Source organism: Pseudopipra pipra, chromosome 30 (genome assembly GCF_036250125.1).
Source record: "Pseudopipra pipra isolate bDixPip1 chromosome 30, bDixPip1.hap1, whole genome shotgun sequence".
In the NCBI taxonomy this organism is placed as follows: domain Eukaryota; kingdom Metazoa; phylum Chordata; class Aves; order Passeriformes; family Pipridae; genus Pseudopipra; species Pseudopipra pipra.
In genome coordinates this window covers 1964508-1987630 of record NC_087578.1, presented here as the reverse complement: position 1 = coordinate 1987630, position 23123 = coordinate 1964508, and the positions used below count along the sequence as shown (strand labels likewise).

The 23123-nt window shown below is 61.3% G+C and overlaps 2 protein-coding genes across 9 annotated transcripts; both read right to left on the bottom strand.

Annotated features, from left to right (window-relative positions):
- Positions 1 to 3601: 3601 nt before the first annotated feature.
- Positions 3602 to 19802, bottom strand: SARNP (SAP domain containing ribonucleoprotein). Of its 6 annotated transcripts, none has more exons than XM_064638883.1 (12): positions 19699 to 19802; positions 19111 to 19210; positions 18940 to 18986; positions 18123 to 18190; positions 16500 to 16551; positions 14613 to 14686; positions 13698 to 13726; positions 13178 to 13203; positions 12723 to 12791; positions 6488 to 6577; positions 4657 to 4719; positions 3602 to 3784 (listed from the first exon to the last, which is right to left on the bottom strand). In XM_064638883.1, the coding sequence occupies exons 1-11, from the start codon at positions 19732 to 19734 to the stop codon at positions 4678 to 4680; spliced, it is 633 nt and encodes a 210-aa protein (XP_064494953.1). In that variant the 5' UTR covers positions 19735 to 19802; the 3' UTR covers positions 3602 to 3784; positions 4657 to 4677. The 6 variants fall into 6 exon arrangements, with proteins under 6 accessions (XP_064494953.1, XP_064494950.1, XP_064494951.1 ...); XM_064638880.1 differs by lacking the exon at positions 19699 to 19802 and adding an exon at positions 19573 to 19679; XM_064638881.1 differs by lacking the exon at positions 3602 to 3784 and having other exon boundaries at positions 4557 to 4719.
- Positions 19803 to 20408: 606 nt separating this feature from the next.
- Positions 20409 to 23074, bottom strand: DNAJC14 (DnaJ heat shock protein family (Hsp40) member C14). 3 transcript variants are annotated; one of them, XM_064638912.1, is made up of 7 exons: positions 22969 to 23074; positions 21935 to 22689; positions 21795 to 21866; positions 21572 to 21691; positions 21233 to 21393; positions 20895 to 20997; positions 20409 to 20727 (listed from the first exon to the last, which is right to left on the bottom strand). In XM_064638912.1, the coding sequence occupies exons 2-7, from the start codon at positions 22649 to 22651 to the stop codon at positions 20413 to 20415; spliced, it is 1488 nt and encodes a 495-aa protein (XP_064494982.1). In that variant the 5' UTR covers positions 22652 to 22689; positions 22969 to 23074; the 3' UTR covers positions 20409 to 20412. The 3 variants fall into 3 exon arrangements, with proteins under 3 accessions (XP_064494982.1, XP_064494983.1, XP_064494984.1); XM_064638913.1 differs by lacking the exon at positions 22969 to 23074 and adding an exon at positions 22908 to 22929; XM_064638914.1 differs by having other exon boundaries at positions 20454 to 20727; positions 21760 to 21866; positions 22969 to 23071.
- Between the last annotated feature and the right edge of the window lie 49 nt (positions 23075 to 23123).

The following is a 23123-nucleotide window of genomic DNA, read 5'->3' as shown; positions in this document are numbered from 1 at the left end:
CCAAAACCGGGAACAACCACCCCAAAACCGGGAACAACCATCCCTAAACCTGTTCAGCCCCCCAGAGATGGGTGTCCCCATCCCAGCGATGGGGGGAGGGTCTGAGACCACCACTGAGGGGGGGTCACCACCTTGAACCCCCCAAGAGCTGCAGGGAGGGCGGGTTGACCCTGAGGAGGGGATGGACAACACAGGACAAGGATAGAAGACATGGGACAGGGATGGAGGACAAGGAACAGGGATGGGGGACAAGGGACAGGGATGGGGGACATGGGACAGGGATGGGGGACATGGGACAGGGATGGGGGACAAGGAACAGGGATGGGGGAGATGGGACAGGGATGGGGGACATGGGACAGGGATGGAGACCCAGGACAGTGCAAGGGACACCCCGCACCAGACCACCAGCTCAGGGCCATGGCAGGAGCTGTGTCCCCCCTCCCAGCCTCCATTTCCTCCCAGTGCAGCCCCCCCGGTTGTAAAGCAGAGATTTACAAGTGGCCCCAAGTGCCGGAGGAGCCGCGGGATCAGGGGCAGCTTTATGGAGCCTCATTAGGGGCTGCAGGTATTCCGGGAATGTCCAGCAGCTAATTATGGCTGGGCCAGGACAGGGGACAGGGTGGGCAGGGGATTGTCACCACAGGAGGGGACAGGGTGGGCACTGGAGGGTCACTGCAGGAGGGGACAGTGTGGTCACTGCCCACGGGGCCGGGGAACCTTCTGGCCCAAGTGAGGGCCAGACACACGGCCGTGGCTCCAGCTCAGCCCCCGAGGGGTCAGACGGGCCCCAGGCCCTGCTGGGCCGGTGACTCCCTGGCCATTGGCCCTGTCCCTGCTCTCCCGCTCCAACCTGGGAATGCCCTGAGCCCCTCCACACCCCATCCCTGCCCTACAGATCCCACCTGCTCCCCCCAGAGATCCCCCAGCCCCCCGGGGGGCTCCGAGGGCAGAACTGCCCCAGCTCTGCCCCCTCCACACACTGGGGGTAAAACCCTCGGGGGTCTCCAGGAGCCTTGGGGAGGCACCGAACCAGGAGTGACCCCCCACCCTGGACCCCACACGGCCCTGGGGACAACCCCAGCTCCCATGGGATCAGAATCCCCCTCGGGGGCCACGGCCAGGGGGTCCCGCGGGGGGACCGGGCTGTGCCACCCCCCCCCAGGGCCGGAGGAAGGAGGTCCCGGGGCGGGGGGGGTTTGTTTGTTTGCTTCGAGGGCGATGTCAAGAGTTTAACGAGCGCTCGCTTTTGTTCTGGTCACGTCTCCCCCGAGGCCGCCCGGGGGCTGCACCCCCACATCCCTGCTCCCCCCGGCCCCCGTGACCTAATTCGGAGACCAAGGGCAGGGCTGGAGGGGGACAAATTAGGAACGGGGACATCCGGGCGACCACCCACGGCGGCCCCCCGGCCCCCGGACCTGCCCCTCCGCCGCTGACAGGACCGGCCGCCCGCGACATTCACAGTAATTAAACCACCAGCGGGGGCTTGGCCCGGCTCCACCGGCCCTGCCGGGGCCGCGGGATCATCCGGGGAGCTGGGCACGGGCCAGGCCCCCCCCGGGCCGAGGGCAGCGCTGGCACCAGCACGGGCTCCCCGGGGACCCGGCGGGTCCGTCCCCAACCCGTGGCAGGGATGGGGTTTGGTGCCATCCCCGAGATTCCTGAATGGTCCCGGGATCTGGGTGGGTCAGTCTCCAACCTACAGCTGGGGTGGAGTTTGGTGCCATCCCAAAGGTCCCCAGACCATCCCAGGGTCTGGGTGGTTCAGTCCCCAGCCTGCATCAAGGTCATCCCAAAGGTCCCCAGAACATCCTGGGATCCAGTTGGATCCCCTGGCAATGCCCAACCTACATCAGGGCCGGGGGTTTGATGCCATCCCAAAGACCCCCAGACCCTCCCGAGCTCTGGGTGTCTCACAAGTAGGATTTGAGGCGTCCTCATTCCCTGTCCTCCAGTGAGCACATCCCTCATGGACCCCCCTCCTCCATGGCAGGGATCAAGAAGGATCCAGAAGGATCCAAGGATCCAAGAAGAAGGATCCAAGGGGATGGATCAGCTCTGGCTCCTGGGACATCCCTGTCCCGTGGGACAGGAGCCACCAGCCAAGGAGGGGTAATCCTTGGTCACCTCAAGGAGATGAGACCAGTGGGAGACAAGACAAGGCCAGTGGGAGTGGAGGTCAGTGGGAGACAAGACAAGGCCAGTGGGAGTGGAGGTCAGTGGGATTTGAGGCCGGTGGGATTCGAGGCCGGATTTGGGGTCGGGGGATCCGCGGCCGGTGCAGGGGAAGGAGGGGCCGCTGGCACCAGAGCCCCTCACCCCTTTGTGCCCCCCTGCCCCTCCGGAGCCCCCCGGGCTGTCCCCGGGGGCTCTGACAAGTGACTTCACGCCGCATTTGGGCCCCACTCCCGCGGTCCCTCGGCGCCCGCAGCCCCAGCCCTTCCTTTCTTTCCCTGCCTTTCCCACACGAATTTCCCCCGCCCATTGTGCGCCCGCGGCTTTTCTTCTTCCCCTATTCAGCCCAAATTAGTCACAAGGAGCCCCCGGCTCGGGGGGTGTTTGAAGCCCGGGCCGCTCAGTGAAGATGCGGCCCCGCAGGGACGGGGAGCGGCCCCGGATCCGCAGGGACGGGGAGGAGCCCATCCCAAATTTGGTGCCGCCGCCGCAGAAAACTCATCCCCGAGGAGGGAGAGGGACGGACACCAGGAGGAGAAATGTCAGCAGGACCTTCCGAGCAGAGAGACCAGGGCAGGGCAGGACAGGGACCCTCCTGTGCCCTGGTCCTTGTGCCAGTGGAGTCGGTGGGACCCGGAGCCCTGGAGAGGGGCAGTGCCACCACCAGTGTCCCCTCACCCACCAGTGACCCGAATCCAGAGGAGTCTGTGCTTCCCCTGGAGCTCCATGAGGACCTGGCCCCAAAATCCCAGGGAGGAGGGGAGGGGAACAGCCCTGCCCTGGGTGACATCCGTGTCCCCATTCCCTGCTCCGGAGAGGGAGGAGATCCACACCTGGAGGCCAGAGGGGCAGGAATTTGGCCATGGAACACCCTGGGTAATGCCAGGGATACCCAGCCCTGGGTAAGGATGGGAATTTTGGGGGTTTCCTGCACAGCTCCAGCCCCAGTCCCAACCCAGGAGCCCAGGAGTGCCTTGGAGGAGTTTTATTATGAAAGCGAGGAGGGAACCTCTGCCCTGGCACCACAAACCCTTCCCTGCCCTGGCACCACAAACCCTTCCCTGCCCTGGCACCACAAACCCTTCCGAGCCAACAACCAGCGGGGGAACCACGAGGCAAACAGAAAACACGGAGAAATCCCAAACATGGACCAAAACACTGGGATAACGGGAGCACAGGGAATGGGGAGGAGCAACAGAGCTGGGGCTCAGCCAAGGACACAGGGGGTCACCTGGATCCTGTGGCCCCACCTGGATCCCGTGGTGTCACCTGGATCCTGTGGCCCCACCTGGATCCTGTGGCCCCACCTGGATCCTGTGGCCCCACCTGGATCCCGTGGCTTTCAGCTCCCTTTGGGGAAGGAAAGGAACATCCCAGGGATTTCCTGGAGGCCTCGAAACGCTCAGGGAACAGAAGCATTTTTGAAGACTTTCCACGTTACAAAAAGTAGAACTATTGCTTGGTACTGGGGTGGGAGCCCTGGAATGCCCGGGGTGGGACGTCCCTGCTGCTCCCAAGGGCCTTCCCAGCGCTCCGGGATGAGGATCCCACGGGGAATAAAATCCTGGGACGTCGAGTCTTCACCAGGGGAAGGGTTTCAGTCAATGCCCACCTGAAATCCAAGCAGACATTCCTGCTTACAGACACATTCCTGCTCTGGGAGCTCTGGGAAGGCAGCAGGAGCTGATTCTCTGGGAAGGGGGCCTGGGCACCCCCTGCCAATCCCATGGGATTGGGGATCCTGAGCTTCCCCCTGGGAGCTGCTCCCTGAATCCCCCAGATCCAAGGTGCCAAAGCTGAGGGAGCCAGAAAGGCTTCACCAGCAGCACCTTTGGTGTGTTTTGGCCGTGGATTTTTCCATAATTTCACCAAAAATGGGATGTTGTGGCAGCGGGAAGAGCCACATTCCTGCACATCCTCCAGGAACATCCACATCCAACACAGGGATCCCAGGGCAACGCTCCTGCTTTGGGGAGAAATCACCTGATCTGGGGTTAATGGGCAGTTCTGCCTCTGGCAGCTCCTGCAGGGAAGGTTGTGGGAATGCCCCAGGCCACCACATTCTGGGAAAGATGTGAGGATGGATTTGGGAAAATCCCTCCCTGACACTGCCAGAGGCAGCAGAGACTGAGCAGGACTCTTGTCATTGTCCCCTCGGGGGAGTGGGGCCTGTCCTTGTCCCAGCTGTGCCATGGCCACAGGGATTCCTGGAGCACTGGAATCAGGAGCTGCTGCCATGACCCCCCAAAACACCGGGAAACCCCTGGAATGTGGGGCTGGGGTGGCACCAGAACCAGCTGCTTCTTTTTGCTCCGTTTTTCCTCATTTCTAAACTTGGCCATTTGAAAAAAACCCATCGAATGTAAGTAGCACAATCATCCAACTCCGGGGGAATTCCCTGTGTGCTGTCACTAAAACCTTTGGAAAAGTGTGGGAGTGGGAAGTGGGGAGGGAGGAGCAGGAGGAGGAGGAGGAGGAACCCACGGCAGGAGCTCCGGGACGGCCTCACACGATCCCAAACCGTTCTGCTCTTTTCCTCTTCTTTGCCTGGAAAGGGAATGACAAGGAAAATTAATAAATCCAATAAATGAGTTCTTTAAAATCTCATAAAGAACCTGAGGGAGAACTGGTTCAAAATCCAGCCTGGGGAACACGGCTGGGAAGCGGAGACTCCAAATCCTGCTCCCACAGAGAGGGAGAGATGGAGTTTTTCCCAACACAAAGAGCCCCAAAACAGAGAGACCCAAAACACAAAGAGCCCAAAAACTGAGAGACCCAAATGACAAAAAGAGCCCCAAAACACAGAGACCCAAATGAAAAAAGAGCCTCAAAAGAGAGGGACCCAACCCACAAAGAGCCCCAAAGCCCAGACAGATCCCAAACCCAGGAACAGGAACATACAGTGCCCGGAATACAGTGGGAAGGAGCCACAAAAGGGGCTGAGCCAGGAACAATGGTGACTTCAGGGGCCTGAAACGCTGGCAGGGAGTGGGGAGGTGGGAAATGGAAAAGGGCAAAGGGTGAACTCTGCTCTATTCATGGGGAAGGTGAGAGGGACACATTAAATACGCGGCCGATTCCCCTTTAAGCCGCTCCACGAGGGGCGTATAAATCTTAATTTTTAGCAGGATAAATAGCCCGGGGGGCAACAGAAGCCCCCAGCCCAGGATCTCCAGGGAAAGGTGCATTTGAGTGCACACAATGCCAGTAAAAAGCCCTTTTTGTTCCAGCACAGTCTCCGGGTGACCCGACGGAAAAGCCTCACGCTCCCCCTGCTCCGCCGGGAACGGAGCTCCTGCTTCACCCCCGGGGAAGAAACCCCCCAAAAAACACTCAGCCCTGAAAAACAGCCCCTAAATCCCACCTGGAGGGGATCACAATTTCTCACAGGAAGCAAACTGGAGCTGCCTGGTTTAGCTGAACCCAAATCCTGGTGTGCTCACCCAGCACCCCCACCCTGGGGGGGTGCCTTTGTCCCCAGAGAGGGTCCCCAAATCCCATGTTTTGGTGGCATTTAGGTGTGCAGGGCACTGCCCACCTGCTTCAGGCAGGAGCCACCTTCAAATCATTCCAGCCTGGAGCACGGGGTTGGAATTACTTCAAGGAGAAGCGTCAAAGCACAATAAAAGGGACCAAAATTGCCCCGAGGAGGTGATAAATTTAAAAGATGGGCCAGAACCGCTGAGGCCACAACAAAGCACTGGAAACAGGGTCAGCATCCCAATCCTCATTATATCCTGGAGCCTCCCGGGATTTATGGATGAAGAGCAACAATAGCAGAGGGTCCAGGAGCTGCCGGGGCCCAGGGAGTGACGAGGACGAGGATCAGCCCCAGGGAGGGGAGGGGGATCAGGGTGGGATGCTCCTTCTGGAAGCATCTGTGATGTCCTGCCAGGGGAGGAGGCTCAGAGAGCTCTGGAGCAGCCTGTTCCCAGCATGGATCCATGGAAACCCCATCCCGTGGGGTCCACAGGGGCTGCCTGTGCCCCCTTCCCCTTCCCCTTCCCGGAAAATCGGCTCCCGCTGCCTTCCCAGGGCTCCCCCCAGGCCTGGGCCAAGCAGGGACGTCTGGGAGCAGAAATCTGTCCTTCTGCTTGGATTTGAGGTGGGCATTGATTGAAACCTCTCCCTTGGGAAACCCTTTTCCTTGGAAAAGCCCCCCTGGGCCGGGAGGAGGGGGAAGGGGAGGTGGTGGGGGAGCACAGCCCGTGGGGGCTCAGCCCCGAGGTCCTGAGGGGTCCCTGGATCTCGGAGGTCCCAGGACTCTCCCTGCTCCCCTCCCTGCTCCACATCCCCTGGCAGGAGGGGTTTTTACCTCTGTGTCCTCTGTGGCTCCAGCCCCGGCCGAACTCGTGACGATCCCAAACCGCTCCTTCCTCTTCTTCAGCTTCTCGTCCTCCTCGCTCTGCACAGGGAAGGGATGGGGTCACTGTCTGGGAATGCCCAGGAGTGTTCCTCCCATCCCTCCTCATCCCATCCCACCTGTCTGGGGCAGGAACACCTCCCACTGCCCCAGGTTGCTCCAACTTGACCGTGGACACTTCCAGGGATGGGGCAGCCACAGCTTCTCTGGGAAATGCATTCCAGGGCCCCATGGCCCTCACAGGGAGGAATTCCTTCCCCAAATCCCATCTAACCCTGCCCTCTGACAGTGGGAAGCCGTTCCCTGTGTCCTGGCCCTCCATCCCTTGTCCAAAGTCCCTCTCCAGCTCTCGTGGAGCCCCTTTAGGCACTGGAAGGGGCTCCCTGGAGCCTTCCCTTCTCCATGACCCCCCCAGTTCCCAGTAGAGCTGCTCCACACCCTCCACTTCCTCCTCGGATTAAACCCTCTGGTGACATCCAATGGAACAGCTCCCAGATCCCACCCCCACTCCCAGGGGGTTCCATTCCCTGAGCAGGGGGTCCCCAGATCCCCTTTGGCACCACAGCATTCCGTGCCTTCCTCCCCCCAGCTCCAGGATCCCGGTGATTTATTTCTCGGGAGGCCCCTTCCCTAAATCAATCCCGGGATAACGATCCCGCTCCCTGACCCCCCTCCACGCGCCCGCTGAACTCCCCTCCAGCCCAAGCTGTTCCCCTGCCAGGGGTTGATTCATGGGGTGCTGAAATCCAGCTGAGGAAAATGACCCCGAGCCCCCCCGGCCACATCCATCAATCCCGGCCCTGCCAAATCCAGGGAAAGCTGACCCCGCTGGCAGCCCCTCACATCCATTTTCCAAGCTCCCTGTTCCAATTTCTGTTCCCTTTGCTCTCCCACTTCTCTAAAAGAACGGGAAGAAGAGGGAAAAAAAGTTTCAAGAGGAATTCCAAGCCTTGGAGACAAAGCCTTCCCTGTGATCCGGGGACGGGATCCCCAGGATTGGGAATCCCAACAAGTCACTCGAGTCTGTCCACGGATTTGTGCTGCGTTTGATCCCAAAGTGTTCATTTGGAGCCCTGATTTCAGGGGAGGATCCCAGGCCTGCTGGTGGCAATGACATTCCAGTGCCACGGGAATCTGCCTCGGGATGTGCCCCCTCTCCAAGGGCTCCCTCCTGGCCTGGGTGTCCAACCCGAATCCCAGAGCTCCAGGCACCAAGGGGACCCTCCTGTCCCAAGGCTGGTGGCCCCAGGCTGCTGCCTGTCCCCTCCCAGGGATGAACGACCTGGTTCCACGATTAAATCTGGGATGAGCCACTGCTCCGGCTCCAGCCGCTCATTCCCCGAAGGGAGAAGGATCCACTGAAAAACCGCCTCGCTCCCCTCCCCTGGGAGAAGGGAGAAGAGCTGCTGCTGGAGGAGCTGGTGCCAAAAGGTGTTAATTTGTGGTTCTGGCACTCAGGGAGCCCTGCCCAGGATCCCGACTGGATCCCAGCTCCAGCCCAGCTCAGGGGCAACACTCTGCTCAAATTAATGGGGTGTGGGATGGAGGGACCTCAAAGCTCATCCCATCCCAACCTCCTGTCATGGGCAGGGACACCTTCCAAGCCCCGTCCAACCTGGCCTTGGACACTCCCAGGGATGGGGAATCCTCTGGGAAATCCATTCCAGTGCTTCACTGCCCTCACAGGGAGGAATCTCTTCTCAAAATCCAACCTAAAGCTCCCCTTTTCCAGTATGAAGCCATTCCCCCTTGTCCTGTCACTCCAGGCCTTGTCCAAGTCCCTCTCCAGCTCTCCTGCAGCCCTGGAAGTGGCTCCAAGGTCTCCCTGGATCCTTCCCTTCTCCACATCTTCCCCTTCTTCCCCTGTAGATCAAACCATTCCAGGAGGGAACTGCTCTGGAATTGCAGGTGAGGCCTCGAGTGTCCCCCCCCAGACCCGGAGAGGGGCCCTCCGGCCGGGATGAGGGATGGGAGGATGGAGAGCGGAGCTGAGGGGATGGAGAGCGGGGCTGGGGGGATGGAGAGCGGGGCTGGGGGATGGAGAGCGGGGCTGGGGGGATGGAGAGTGGAGCTGGGGGGATGGAGAGCGGGGCTGGGGGATGGAGAGCGGGGCTGGGGGGATGGAGAGCGGGGCTGGGGGGATGGAGAGCGGGGCTGGGGGGATAGAGAGCGGGGCTGGGGGGCTGGAGAGCGGGGCTGGGGGGATGGAGAGCGGGGCTGGGGGGATGGAGAGCGGGGCTGGGGGGCTGGAGAGCGGGGCTGAGGGGATGGAGAGCGGGGCTGAGGGGACGGAGAGCGGGGCTGAGGGGATGGAGAGCGGGGTTGGGGGGATGGAGAGCGGGGCTGAGGGGATGGAGAGCGGAGCTGGGGGGATGGAGAGCGGAGCTGGGGGGATGGAGAGCGGGGCTGGGGGGATGGAGAGCGGGGCTGGGGGGATGGAGAGCGGGGCTGGGGGGATGGAGAGCGGGGCTGGGGGGATGGAGAGCGGGGCTGGGAGCTCCAGGCGCGGGAGGATTGATGGTGGCACGGCCTTGACCCCCCAGAGAGGGGCCGGACCCTCGAGGGCGACTCCGCGTCCGATCCCGAGGGAGTGATTCCCGGGAACGCTCCAATCCTGGGCCACGCACCTGCCACCCAGGGCCTGCTTGAAATTCAGCCTGACCTGATTTCCTCCAGCCTTTATTCCTGCGTTTGCTCCTCCCGGTTCTCTCCCCGTCCCTGCCAAATCCTTCCAGAGCTGACGCTTCCCAGCACCGGGAGATGTGATGGAAGAGGGAAGCCTGGGATTTCCATGGGAATGTTCCACATGTGCCTCACATCCCTGCACTTCCAGCCCCAAAACCGCCTTTCAGGAGCTCTCCAGCTCTCACACTGAGCAGGACACGGGGATGCTCCGCTCCCCCAAAGCCCTGGTGGGGATCCAAGCTGCCCCTTTCCTCCCACAGCTCCTCCAGCTCCAAGGATTTGGGATTCCAGCCCAGATCTGGGGCTGGTGGCAGCAGGACCGAGCCAGGCACGGCCTCTCTCCCAAATAACACGAGGATTCCGGCTGGATGAGCAGCAGGAACAGACAACCAAGTCCCCCCACTGTCCCAGGGACCCTCAGCCCTGGATTTGGGACAGCCCAGCTCCGACAAAAGCGGCTCCAAAGGCTTTGGATCAGCTCAGAAACATCAAACACAGATAACTGTCCCAGGAAGGTTTTTTGACACAGGGAACGGGCAACCACAACCTCATTCCTCATCCTTTCTCCCAAAGAAACTTGGAAGACAGGGTGGGAAGGCAGAACATCCAGCTCTAGTTCTTTCTTTACACTGTGCCAGTGTCTCACCCCCCTCACAGGGAGGAATTCCTTCCCCAAATCCCACCTAAATGTCCTGGTTTACAGTGGGAAGTTGTTCCCCATCGTCCTGCCACTCCATGTCTTGTCCCCAGTCCCTCTCCAGCTCTCCTGGAGCCCCTTCAGGCACTGGAAGGGGCTCTAAGGCATCCATGGAACCTTCTCTTCCCATGAACCAGCTCCCAGCCTGTCCCAGAGGTTTTCCCATGGAAAGCCCTCCTGGCTGTCACAGCTGGGAGTTTGTGCTCGCTCCAAAGGGGACTGGGGGGAGGAGGAGGAGCAGAAAGTCACATCCATGTGCTAAGAGCACATGGGAAGGAATTCCTGCCCTCCCACGTCAGGGATGAGGCAAATGATGCCTCGGGAGCGAGGCCAATTCCAGGAGGCAAAAAGGGCTTTTCATCTCTTGGCACCCCCAAGGCACCTCCAACGTCATTCCCGTGTTTGCAGAGGCTCTCCCAGTCCCAAATTCCCAGCTCCAGCACGGGCAGGATTGGAGGAGAGTCCCCTGTCACCTGGGAACTGTGGAACTGGGCAAACTGGAGGTCACGGGACCTTCCGGGTGGGTTCTCCCACCAGGCAGGGATGGATTCCCACCTCCAGCCCGAAAACAGGGAGCACACTCTTTGGAAAGAGATTTGGGATGGCTGAGTGAAAATCAGGGAGTCAGAACATCCCCCAAAAACCACTTGGAGCAACATCCCAGGGACAAGGGAAGGGAAACCATCGAGTGTCCCGAGAACAGAAGGAGCAGTTGAGGCTGGGAATTAAAAGGAATCGCTGGGAAGGAGGGGATTCCTCCCAGAACTCCAGGAGTTTGGGAAGGAGGGGATTCCTCCCAGAACTCCAGGAGTTTGGGAAGGAGGGGATTCCTCCCAGAACTCCAGGAGTTTGGGAAGGAGGGGATTCCTCCCAGAACTCCAGGAGTTTGGGAAGGAGGGGATTCCTCCCAGGAATCCAGGAGTTTGGGAAGGAGGGGATTCCTCCCAGGAATCCAGGAGTTTGGGAAGGAGGGGATTCCTCCCAGAACTCCAGGAGTTTGGGAAGGAGGGGATTCCTCCCAGGAATCCAGGAGTTTGGGAAGGAGGGATCCCCTGTGCTCCCTCCCCACTTCCCACAGGGGGGATTTTCGGGCTGTTTTCGTTTCTCCCTCAGGGAAGGGAAGGTGGGTTTGTTCCCCCAGGCTCTGGAAGGGCTGGAGCAGGAGCAGGCCCTGCCATTCTCCTCCAAATTCCTGCAGCCAACGGGTGCAGGAGCCCCTGAATGGGACATAATGACATCATTGATGGAATCATAATAGAGGGGGAGGGGGGATGTATTTGTGTTCCAGACAAAAGCCAAGTCCTGTTTCCCAGCGGGGCCCAAGGAAGGACCAGCTGAGTGGGAGAGGGAGGTCAGGGAGGCCGGGAAGGAGTCCTGGCCACTCCCAGAGCTTTCCTGGAGCCCAGGAGTGCCCCGAGCCCTTGTTTGGGAAGTGACACAGGGAGGGAAGGCCTGGAAGGGCTCTGGGGAGAGGGGAGAGCCTGGATGGATCATCCTGAGGGAAAGGGGGATGAGGGGGAGGCCAAAGTGGAGCTGCTGCTGCTCCTCCACCTGTCCCAATGGGGCCTTTCCTACAAGGGCAGAGCCACCTCTGCCAAGTGCCAGAAATCAGAATTTCCCAACAACAAACCCTCCACTGAGGCCAATCCCACCTCTCTGATCCACAGGAACTGGTCTCCTGGAACATCCCACCAATCCTTTTCCCTTTCCTCTGCCAGCATCCCCCCCCCATCACCACCCTTGGCTTCCTTGGGGGCCAAAACAGCTCCTGGTCCAGGCTGCCAGGGGTGGTTTGGAAAGGCTGCAGGCACAGGGATTATCCAGGAGAAGGATATTCCTCCTCAGGCTGCTGCTCCGAGCTCCTGGAAGCCAAACAATTAAAGGAATTGTTTTCTCTGCCTCATTTGCTGGTTTGGACACACAGAGACTTTCTGCTGCTCCACTGAGCCCTGGTCCCCCCTGGCTGATCCAGGCCGGGATCTGCTCCACGGAAAACATGTTCCTGTCAACTGGAATTAAAGCAAAATTCAGCTGAAGCCACGAGGGGGAAAAATTAACCTGTCCCAGCACAGGCAGTTGGGACTTTTCCACGGAAGGACACGCTGGGGTCCAACCAGGGTCATTCCTGAGGCTCCTGGCACTTCCCGTGGCCACAGCACTGGGATGGGACATGGAAAACTTGCAGCCAGGGAAAGGAAAATCATGGAATTATTGCTCCACTTGTTTTCCAGCCACGTTTTTCCATTGCCAGCACACTCAGCTCCCTCAAATCCCACCCTGGAGCTGGACACAGACCCCAGTTCCATTCCTGAGCTGGGCACAGATCCCAAATCCATCCCCCAGTTCCAACTCCTGCCCCTCCAGCAGATCCTACAAGGTCCAGAAGTTTGTGCCCACTTCCCCCTGGAAAAACCAACAGCTCCGAAGCCAAATCCATCCCCAACACATCTGTTGTACTTCCAAGGGTTATTTCCCACTGGAACCTTCTCTCCAGAGCTCCAGGTCTGGGCTGACCTGGCTCCTGCCAGGCAGGGACCTGCACAGACACGGTGGGAGCTGAACCCCCTGGATCACTGGGGCTCTTCCCACTTAAAATCTGGATGAACAACCTTAAAATTCCAAACCCTCGGGAGCTGTAACTCCTGGAAAACCATGTGGAGTCCCAGCACAAACAAACAGAGGGGAAGGGGAAGGAAATGGTGTTGACAGGGCTCGGGAACGGGATGTAAAGCCTCAGACAGGGATGGTGGGATTGGAGCCCTGGGATAATCCCGAGGTGGGAAGAGTGTCCTGGAATGTCCTTACCTTCTTGGAGAGTGAGGAGACATTCAACCCAAACCTCTGAGCCCTCTCCTTTAGTTTGTCCATGTTTATCTACAAGAAGCAGGAAACGATTTCCGTGGCTTGTTTTTTCCATCCCTGTCCCTCGGGTTCCAGGGACAGGGATCAGCCTCATCCTCACATGGACAATTAAGGGCCTCTGGGAGAACTGCCAGGGCTCCTGAAAACCCAGCTCTGCTCCCGGGCTGCCCCAGGCTTGGGAAGCTGCACCACCCCCTTCCAAACCCAGCAGCTTCCCAAGGTTTCCCAGAGATACTGGGCACTGTTATCCCTAAATAAATCACCCCTAAGGAGCCCAGATTTTTAGGACAGACCTTCCCTGGTAGAGCCCTGCACAGAGGAACCACAACCCCCCTCCTGCAGGAACCACTTGGATGGTGTTCCCACCCAAAATTCCAGTGGAATGAAGCTTTTCTTACCGTGGGTTTGCTGTCTGCAGAGAGGCCTGAGAGAAGAGGGAAGAGAGAGAATTCCCAGTTAGGGAACAGCACTGGAGTAGGATTTTATCTCCAAGGAGATGAGAATTCCCACCCCATTCTTCCCACTTTCCATCCCTGCTCACTCCCAATTCCATTTTCACCTTCAAAGCAGCTTCTCCACCCTCAAACCCACCCCCATCCCACCCCTCCAGCAGCTCCAGGAGTGGAATGTGGCATTTTAGGAAGCCACAGATGTTTGGAAGGACCAAGGAATGCCAAGGAAAACCCGGTTGTGCCTCCCAGTTGGGTTTGGAGTGAGAGACACTGGGAAAATCCAACCCCCAAGTGACAACCTGTGCCCTTTTCCTCCTGATTCCACAGGATTCCGGCTCCACAATTCCCACCTGGAGCTCCAGGGAAAGGGAAAACAAGGGTTGTCCCACCAGCCTTTTTTCCCCCCCTACAAGGAGTAAATATTTGCAGGAAGGTCATTCCAGGGGTTGGTTCTGCTTCCCCTCACCTTTCGTGGGAGCTGTGGCCAAACCAAACCTGTGGAGGGTGAACAAGGGTCAGTGATGGGAATGTCCAGCCCTGGAGAACTCCCCTTCCAAGGGTTTTCCCTGCTCTGGGGGCAGGATGAGCTGGAACATTCCCAGCTTGTGGAATTCCTGCAGCAGCTCCCACCTTCTCCAACCCCAAATCCCAAACCCTGCAGCAAACCTGTTCTCCCCTGCTTTTCCAGACCCTTCCAGGGTCATTGTCCCACCCCTGCACACAGAGGTCCCTGGAGAGGCTTCTCCCAGGGAAGAATCATGGAATGGGTTGGGTTGGGAGCTTAAAGTCCATCCAGTTCCGCCTCCCACTATCCCAGGTCGCTCCCAGGGATGGGAAACCCATTCCAGGGCCTCCTCACGCTCCCAGGGAGGAATGTGCTCCCAAATCCCACCCGGGCACTCTCACACTCCTCACCCAGGGCACCCCCTCACTCCCCAATCCCCCCTCACTCCCCAATCCCCCCTCACTCCCCAATCCCCCCTCACTCCCCAGTCCCCCCTCACTCTCCCCCAGTCCCCCCTCACTCCCCCAATCCCCCCTCACTCCCCCAATCCCCCCTCACTCCCCCAGTCCCCCCTCACTCCCCCAGTCCCCCCTCACTCCCCCAATCCCCCCTCACTCCCCCAATCCCCTCTCACTCCCCCAATCCCCTCTCACTCCCCCAATCCCCCCTCACTCCCCAATCCCCCCTCACTCCCCTCCAGTCCCCCCTCACTCCCCCAATCCCCCCTCACTCCCCAGCCCCCCTCACTCCCCCAATCCCCCCTCACTCCCCAGTCCCCCCTCACTCCCCCAGTCCCCCCTGACTCCCCCCCATCCTCCCTGACTCCCCCCTAATCCCCCCACTCCCCCAATCCCCCCTGACCCCCCAGCCCCTCACCGTGCCGCCCGAGCCGCCTTCTTGCTCTCGAGGCTGACGGGGACGTTGAAACGCTCGGCCCGTTTCTGCATCCGCTGGGAAGGGACAGGGACAGGGCAGGTTGGGAGGGGGCAGGGAGGGCTGGCAGGTGGGGCAGTGCAGTGGCAGATCCCAAAGCCACGGGAAGGGAAAACTCCCCCCCGGAGCCGAGGGAGAAGGAGCCGCTGGCACCTCGTGCGACCGACGGGCTCCGGACACCCCCGACCCCAAACTGCAGGAAAACCCAGTGGAAAAGGTCCATCACCACTCAGGGGGGAAACAGGAGCAGGGAGCAGAGACAGGTGAGGATTTTGGGATGGCATCCCAGGGAATTCCTGAGCCAGGGAAGGGGCTCCTGGCTGGGAACAGCCAACATCCCTCCTGGAGGCACCACCAGCTCCAGGGGCCAACACCTCCCTCCCTTCCCCCCGAGCAAAAATCCAAGGAAATGTGCTCAAAAACCAAAATGATGGAGGTGTTTTTTCCAGAGAATTTGTTTCTTTGGAACAGGCCCCTTCCTGGGAGCCAGGCCCCATCCATGAGCACTTTGCCACCAGTGGAGAAATTCCAGGTGAATTCCAGCTACAACTCAGCCACTCTCTGGCTCAGAGCAGAGGGAAAACCCTGGGATCATCAGGAATGCAAAGGTTTGCACTTCCAAGGACTTAAATCCCCCCCAAAGCCCCAGGGAAATGATTAATATCTGATTCTTACGCCGCGTGGGGTGTTTTGGAGGTTAGAAAAACAGGGAATATTTAATGGAAACACTGAGCGGAGCCAAGGGCACAGCGAGGAGCATCATAAACATCTGCTCCAAAACATAAATGTTTGGAAAAGCTGGACTGGGAGCAGCACTTGGGCCCCTCCCGGGACTGAGGAGCTGGAACTCAGCAGAGGAGGGAAAACAGAGGTGGAAAAAGGCCCCACTCGGGTCAAACCTTGTTTCCTTATCCCTTTATACATCCTGAAGGATACCTGAGGAATTCTTCCCTGATATTCCACCCAACCTTCCCCTCTGGCAGTGGGAGGCCCCTCACACCCTCCCAGATCCACAGCAAACGACAGAATTCCAGGCTGTGCTCCCACTTCCAATTATTTACCCCAGGGATTGGTCTCCCTTGCTCACCTGTATTAGTGGAAATATATATATTTACACCTCTAAATAACTCCCTTTTCCCTCAAAACCCACCCCAGCAGCACTTTGCCGAGACCTGCCAACCTCACACTAAACAACCACCGAAGGGAGAGGGGATTTTCTGGGGAAAATCTTGCAGAATTTGGGGAAAAACAAAGAGCAGGAGGACGAGCTGCAGCAGTTCCCCCCAGGATCTGCCCCAGCCCCCCCGGGCCCTGTTCCTGCCTCTCCAAGGTCACAATCCCCCTCCTGCGCCGTCGCTCCCGTTGCTGTGGAAATCAGCGTGTCCCAAACAGCAGATTAAACCCTGGAGTCGCTGCAAACAGCAGGAACCGTGTTTTCACAGGGATTTCTGCCTCAGGAGCCAACGAAATTAAGGGGGGATTAGAGAAGCACAGGCAGATTCCTGAAACTCGGAGCTTTCCCGGAGGAATCGGCGGCACCCGAGGGTTTTCAGGGAGCACAAACACAGGGAGAGGGGGGCAAAGGACATCAGGGAATCACAGAATGGCTCAGGAGGGACAGGAAAGCTCATCCCTGCCACGGGCAGGGACACCTCCCACCATCCCAGGAGCTCCAACCCGGGCTGGGACACTCCCAGGAACGGGAAATGCAAAACCAACCCCCAGAAATAAAGCAGCTTTCCCATGGAAACACTGATCCTGCCTCAGCAACCCCAGAAGGAAGGGGGAAGGGGAATCCCCTCTGGGAGGAGGCAGCAGCAGGAATCTCACCTCCATCTGGGATATCTCAGATGTGATCTTCACCACCTTCTTCTCCGTGATCCTGGGGGTGTTGGGAAAGAGAGAAACCAGTGAGAGCAGCTCCTGTGGATTCCAGAGACATGTCCTGGTGGGAAAGGGGCCAGGAATCTCCTCCTGGCCACACATTCCCAACACAACCAAGGGGCTGTGTGGAAATGGGAACCACGAGCCAGGTTTGTGGATCTTCCTCAAATTTGGGGCCCAACATTGATGCCAAAGGGAAGGATGAGGCCTGGGGAACTTCTAACCAAAATTCTGGGAGCATCTGGGGCACGAAACATCCCCCAGCAAAGGAGCTGCAGCATCCCTGAATTCCCTTGGGAATGAGGTGGGATCACAGCAGGAGCAGCCACATTCCCTGCAGGACTGGGGGGATCATGAACTGCTGAAGGCAGGACAAACCACTCCCTGGGGACCCCAAAACCAGAGGGATTGGCACTGGAACTGAGAAAAGGATGGATTGGGCACTGGAACTCCAGGAATAACCCCTGGCCCAGCTCAAGGCTCCTCCAGGTCCTGTGGGAAGCCCAAAGCCTCGAATCCCTGGGGAGTTTTATTCCTTTATGGCCCTGGAACACAAAGGGTTGTTGTGTTCTAGTTCATGGGGCAGCCCCAGGCACATTCCCTGCTCCCTGGGCACATTCCCTGCTCCCTGGGCCATTCCCAACCATCCCCCCCCTTTCAAATATAACAGAAGGGGTGGATTGGAAGGGGAGGATTCCGGGGCTTGTGCTCCCAAAACACAGCTGGGCCTTGAGGGGGGAAACAAAGGAGGAAGAGCCAAAGTTGGGAAGGTCCCAGGAGGGAAGGAGCAGCTCCTCCTCCCCCAAACAGCTCCCATAAAACAGTGGGAACGCCAGGCTCGTTAAGGAAAATGAGCGGCCTTTGTTCCCGATCCCCGTTCCCCATTTTATGCCCTGAAAGGTCCTAATGGCTTAATGGCACTTCCCCAGGAAGCAATTCTGCCCCGGAGCCGGGCTGGGAACGCTGGGCTGGGATGGGAGCAGGGCTGGGATGGAGCTGGAACGGCCCCAGGACGCCCCCTCCTGCCCAGAGATCCCGAGGAGCCTCCCAGGGATTCCGGGCCGGGAAAGAGCAGAAAGCTCCTCTCATTCCATGGGCAGCTCCAAGTCCTGACCAACCCGGCCAGGGACAATTCCAGGGATGGGGCAGCCACAGCTTCTCTGGGGAATCCATTCCAGGGCCTCCTCACCCTCACAGGGAGGAATTTCGTCCCAATATCCCACTCAATTCTCCATTTCCCAGTGGGAAGCCATTCCCCCTTCTCCTGGCTCTCCATTGAAACGTGAGGGATCTCAAACCCAAGGATCAAGACTTGAGGAATCTCTCAACCCTAAGGAACCTACACCCAAAGGATCAAAACCCACGGAATGTGGGAATCTCCCACCCCCAGGAATCTCCAACCCAACCCCCCCCCGTTTCCCACCCCCAGGAGACCCCCCCGGGATCCCCAGTCCTGCTCCAACACGTGGGATCTGCTCCCCCTTCCCTCCCACAGCCCCCGGGGTCGGGTGAAGCCCGTGGTCCCTCGTGCTCCCAGATTTCCAGGCGGGTCCCAATCCCGATATTTACACGTCGGGGGATTTCACCGGAGCCTCTTCCACCTTCACGGGCGGCTCCGCCGGCTTCGGCTCTTCCTCCTGGGAACCAACGTGGGGAATCCATGAAAACCTGCCAGCCACCTTTCCTGGGTGATTCCCAAGGCACAACCCCCAGTTCAGCCCAAACATTCCCAGGAATTCCCGTGTTCTGTGTCCCAGGAGGGGTTGGAAACTCTCCCTGTGCTTTTCCAAAGCCCCATAATCCCTTCCCAGAAGGTCTGGGCTACACAAGGGGTTGGGAATGACCTGAGGGTGACATTCCCAGCCCAGATTGGAGTGGGAATGGCCAGGAGAGTGGGAATGGCCAGGAGGGGCTCCAGCAGCACCCCTTCTCCTTCTCACCAACTATTTCATGGGAAAAGAGGGAAAAATCCTCCTGTCAGGAGCCTGACAGTGGGAAGAGTCACTTCCTGAGGGTGTTTTAGCACAAAGTGCTTTTCCAGGATGGATTTCCTGGCCCTGGCAGGAACAGGGCTCAATCCCACGGGATCCACGGGCACCAACTGGGAGACTTTTCCTTAAATATCCTTAAACCCCCCAGGTGTGAATCCTGCTGGACATGGAGGGAGTGACCCCACCCCGAGGGATCCCAAAATCTGGGATCACACCAGTGACAGGATCCCCCATCCCACCCTCTGGACAATCCCAGTTGTCTCTCAGCACCAAAACTGGCTGGTTTAGGACCAAAATGGACAACAAAAGTGGTTTAAACTCCCACACAGCCCCGGGTGTTGCCCTGTTCCTGCAAACCAGGATCCCCCCGGGGATCATCCCGAAAAACAACCCACCTCTATCTCCTCTGCCAGCACATCCTCCTCGTTGGCTTCTTCTTCAGCTGGAGGACAAAACAACGCAGCCATTGGAGCAGCAAAACACCCCAGGGAACCTCTGGATTCCCAGAGAACACCGGAATCCAGGCGGGAATTCCGAGGGATTCGGGAAGGGCCCCCAGCACCCACCGTGCTCCTCCAGGTAGGCCTGGAGCCGGTTGATGAGGTCCTGCTTGTTGCCTTTGGCCTCCAGCCCCCTGGCCAGGCATTCCTGCTTCAGCTCTGCCAGCTGCAGTGGGAAAAGCTTCGTGAGTCGGGAAATACAGGGATTAAATATAGCGGGGTTGAGGGATGGAAAGGAACGTTCCAGGGGAACCCTCCCAGGGAATCTCTTTGGGATCGTCCTGGGGGAACCAACCAAGGGAACCCCCCTGGGCCCCTCCTGGAGGGACCTCCCAGGAGAATCAACTGGGGGAACCTCTTCGGGACCCTCCTGAGGAACCCACTGGGGGAACCTCCCCAGCACCCCCTTGGGGAACCAGCTGGAGAAGCCTCCCCAGGGGCCTCCCCGGTACCCCCATCCCCGGTACTCCCCCCTGGGGTCTCTTCCACGCGGCTGCACTCCCACGCGGGGCCTCGGGGAGCCCCGACCTCAGGGGTTCCGGCCTGCGCTGGGGTCCAATCCCAGAGGGAGCGGGGGTGGCCGCCCTCCATGGCGGCGGGCGCTCAAACCGGTCCCCGCCCTCCAACGGCCCCGCTCGCGGGTCCCCGCGGCACCTTCAGTTTGTGCAGCTCCACCGGCTCCGCCGCCATCTTGTCACCGCCGCGCCGGCCCCGCCCCCGCCGCCGGCCGGCCAATCAGCGCAGAGCGCGCCCGATGGACCAGGCAAAAGCGCAGCTTGCCATTGGCCAGTTCTGCCCGGCGCCGCCCTCGTGGTATTGGTCGGCGGAGTTGAGTGACGTGGAGACGGACCAATGGGAGCGCGGCAGTGAGAGGAGCTGGGTATTATTAATTATTCGTTATTAATTTATTTGCTAATTCTGAGTTCATTTATTAACTAAACCCCCCGGCCGCGAGGTCATTGGCCATCAACATCCCAGGCCCTCACACTCCCTCCCTTCCCCCCCCAGGTGCCGTATCTGCCAGCCCAGTACCTAAAATGACACTTAAGTTGGCCCCTGGGTTATTCGGGGTCGTGTGAGCCCCCAAAACAGCCCCGGCTCCTCGGGGGCTGACTGAGCCCCCCAAACAGCCCCGGCTCCTCGGGGACTGACTGAGCCCCCAAAACAGCCCTGGCTCCCCGGGGCTGACTGAGCCCCCAAAACAGCCCCGGCTCCCCAGGGCTGACTGAGCCCCCCAAACAGCCCCGGCTCCCCAGGGCTGACTGAGCCCCCAAAACAGCCCCCAACTCTGCTTTGCTTCCCCCCATCCTGCAGCTCCTTTGGCCACATCCCCACCCCACCCTCCCTTTTTAAAACAACTCTCCCATGTTAAAAAACTCTCACTTTCTTTTCTAAAAAAAAAAAAAAAAGAAAAATAGATTTTTTATTCAAAGAAGCCCTTTGGGGGGACCTGGGGCCCCTCAGCGTGGGAGCGGCCGCCGCACCTTCTTCCTCCTCTTGTGCTTCGTGTCCCCCCTGGGGGCAACCCCCTCTGGCCTGGGGGGACCCCCGGGCGGGGCTGCGGCCCCTGGGGGGGTGGGGGGCGGCGGGAAGGGCCCCCCAGGGGCCGCCGGGGCCTGAAAGATGCGGGTGAGGAAATCCTGGAGCTCCGAGGGGGTGGGGGGGCTGCCCTTGGGGGTGGTCCTGGAGGGGGAACAGAGGGGGTTGGGGGGGGCCTGGGGATCCCTGTGCACGTCAAACCACCTGAGAGAGAGGGTGTGACGGCACCACGAGACCCCCGGGGCATTGTGTCACCCCCCAAGCCCCCCGGGGACACGGTGTCACCCCCCAGGTGCCCCCCCAGCACTGACCGCTGCCTCCCGGGCGGGGGGGCCGCCCTGGCGCCGAAGGACAGGTGGTAGGGGACACGGTGGGTGTCCGGGGAGATGCCCACACGCTGGCACCCAGCCCACTCTGGGGGGACAGAGACAGAGACCACCCGTCAGGGGGCACCCCGGGGGGGCCACGGAGGGTGGGACCCCTGGGGCTGGGAAACCCGCTGGGTCTGGGGGCTGCAGAACCCTCCAAGTCTGGGGGCTCTGTCACCCCCCAGTCAGGCCAGGGGCAGCCCCCCGTGGGTGTGGGGTCCCCCCGTGGGTGTGGGGTCCCCCCGTGGGTGTGGGGTCCCCCCAGGAGTGCCCGTCCCCACCGGTGATGTCGTAGACCCGGCCGTCCATGCGGGCCATGTAGGTGATCCTGAGCCCCAGCAGGTGGGACTCTGCCCACAGGTCCCCCTCCTCGGCCGGGTGCAGCCCCCCGCACTCGGCGCAGTACCGGGCACGCTGGGGGTCCCTGTCCAGCTCGAACCGCCTGCGGGGGGGGACGGCACTGTGAGCCCCCCGGGGCACCAGGGCACTGTGAGCCCCCCGGGGCACCAGGGCACCGTGAGCCCCCCGAAACCCAACAACCCCCCGGTGCTGGCTCTGTTCCCCCACCCCCCTGAGCCCCCAGGACACACCATCCCCCCGTGCTGCCCCCGAGCCCCCACCTGTGGCGGCCCCCGCAGCGGCTGCAGGCCATGGCGTTCATGGCCTCCCTCAGGTCCTCCTGCAGCCGGCTCAGGAAGGCTCCCACCGACCTGGCCAGCTCGCTCTGGGCCAGCCTCTTCCTGCGGGAACACGGGGGGTCAGAGCCCTCCGCGGGGGTCCCAGAGCCCCCCCAGGGCCCCCGACTCACGTCTCGTAGTCCCGGCGCCGCTCGGGGCTGCTCACCCGGTCCCAGCCCGCCCGCAGCACCTTGAAGGCCTCCTCTGCCCGCGGGTGGGGGCTCTTGTCGGGGTGCACCTGGGCAGGGAACGACCCTCAGGGGCCTGCCGGGGTGGGGGTCCCCGGGCCCCCCAGCTCACACCCACCAGCACGGCCAGGCGCCGATAGGCCTTCCTGAGCTCGGCGTCGGCCGCCGAGGGCTCCACCCCCAGCACCTGGAAGGGGTTCAGCTCCTCCTCGGGCACCTCGGCCAGGGCCAGCAGCCGCCCCAGCTCCTCCTCCCCCGCCGCGGGGACCCCCGGGGGGCTCCTCCGGCCCCGCAGCCACTGCCGGGGGTCCCCCAGGAGCTCCCGGGCCCGGTGGGCTCCGGCGGCGAGGCCGCGCCAGCAGAGCCGGAGCCCCCCGAGGAGGAGGAGGAGGAGGAGGAGCAGCAGCGCCAGGAGCGCCCCGAGCAGCCTCAGGCACAGCCCGGCCCCCGCCCGGGCCGCCCGCAGCGACCCCCGGCCCCAGCCCCGCAGCCCCCCGCCCTCCTCCTCCTCTTCGTCCTCCTCGTTCTCCCGGAGGGCCCCGCGGTGCCTCGGCCGCCTCCGGGCCCTCCGCGCCCTCCCGTCGCCGTCGGGGGGTCCCCGGTGGCGGCAGCCGAGCCCGCAGGCCCCGGCCCGGGGCTCCCCCGCGGGGGTCGGGGCGGGGGCCGGGGGTCCTCGGCAGCCGCAGCGGGTCCCGGGGTCGCCGCCGCCCCCTCCGTCCTCCTCGTCGTCCCCCGGGCCGGGGGCGGTCCCGGCGCGGCCGCAGGTCCCGTTCCAGGCGGCGCTGGGGGGGCCGGAGCCTCCTTCGGCCGCGTCCCGGGGCCGGGGCTGCTCCATCCCGGGGTTAAGTCACGGCCATCCCGGTCCTGCCGGGGCTGGGGGGAGAGAGAGGGGTCAGCGAGGGGCAGAGACCCCCGAAATGGGCCCGGGGTGCCCCCGGGGACCCCGACCCAACCCAGGATCCCTCGGATGGGCCCCGAGAACCCCCGGAAAGGGCTCCGGGGAACCCCCGAACGGCCCTGGGACTCCCAGTTGGGCCTGTAAGGAACCCGCAAACGGACCGGGGGGGGAGTTTGGGGGGTCCCGGACTCACCGCGCCGGTAGCGGCGGTGGGGGGAGGGTTTAGGGCTGGATTTGGGGGATTTTGGGCTCACCGCGCCGGTACCGGCGGTGGGGGGGGGTCGCCGCCGCCGCCCCCCCCCGGGTCCCCTCACGGCCGCACTTCCGCTTTCCGCCCGCCGCCGCGCCGGCCACGCCCACTTCCGGGGGAGGGGCCTCACGTGAGAGCTTCGTCCCGCCTACCCTCAAA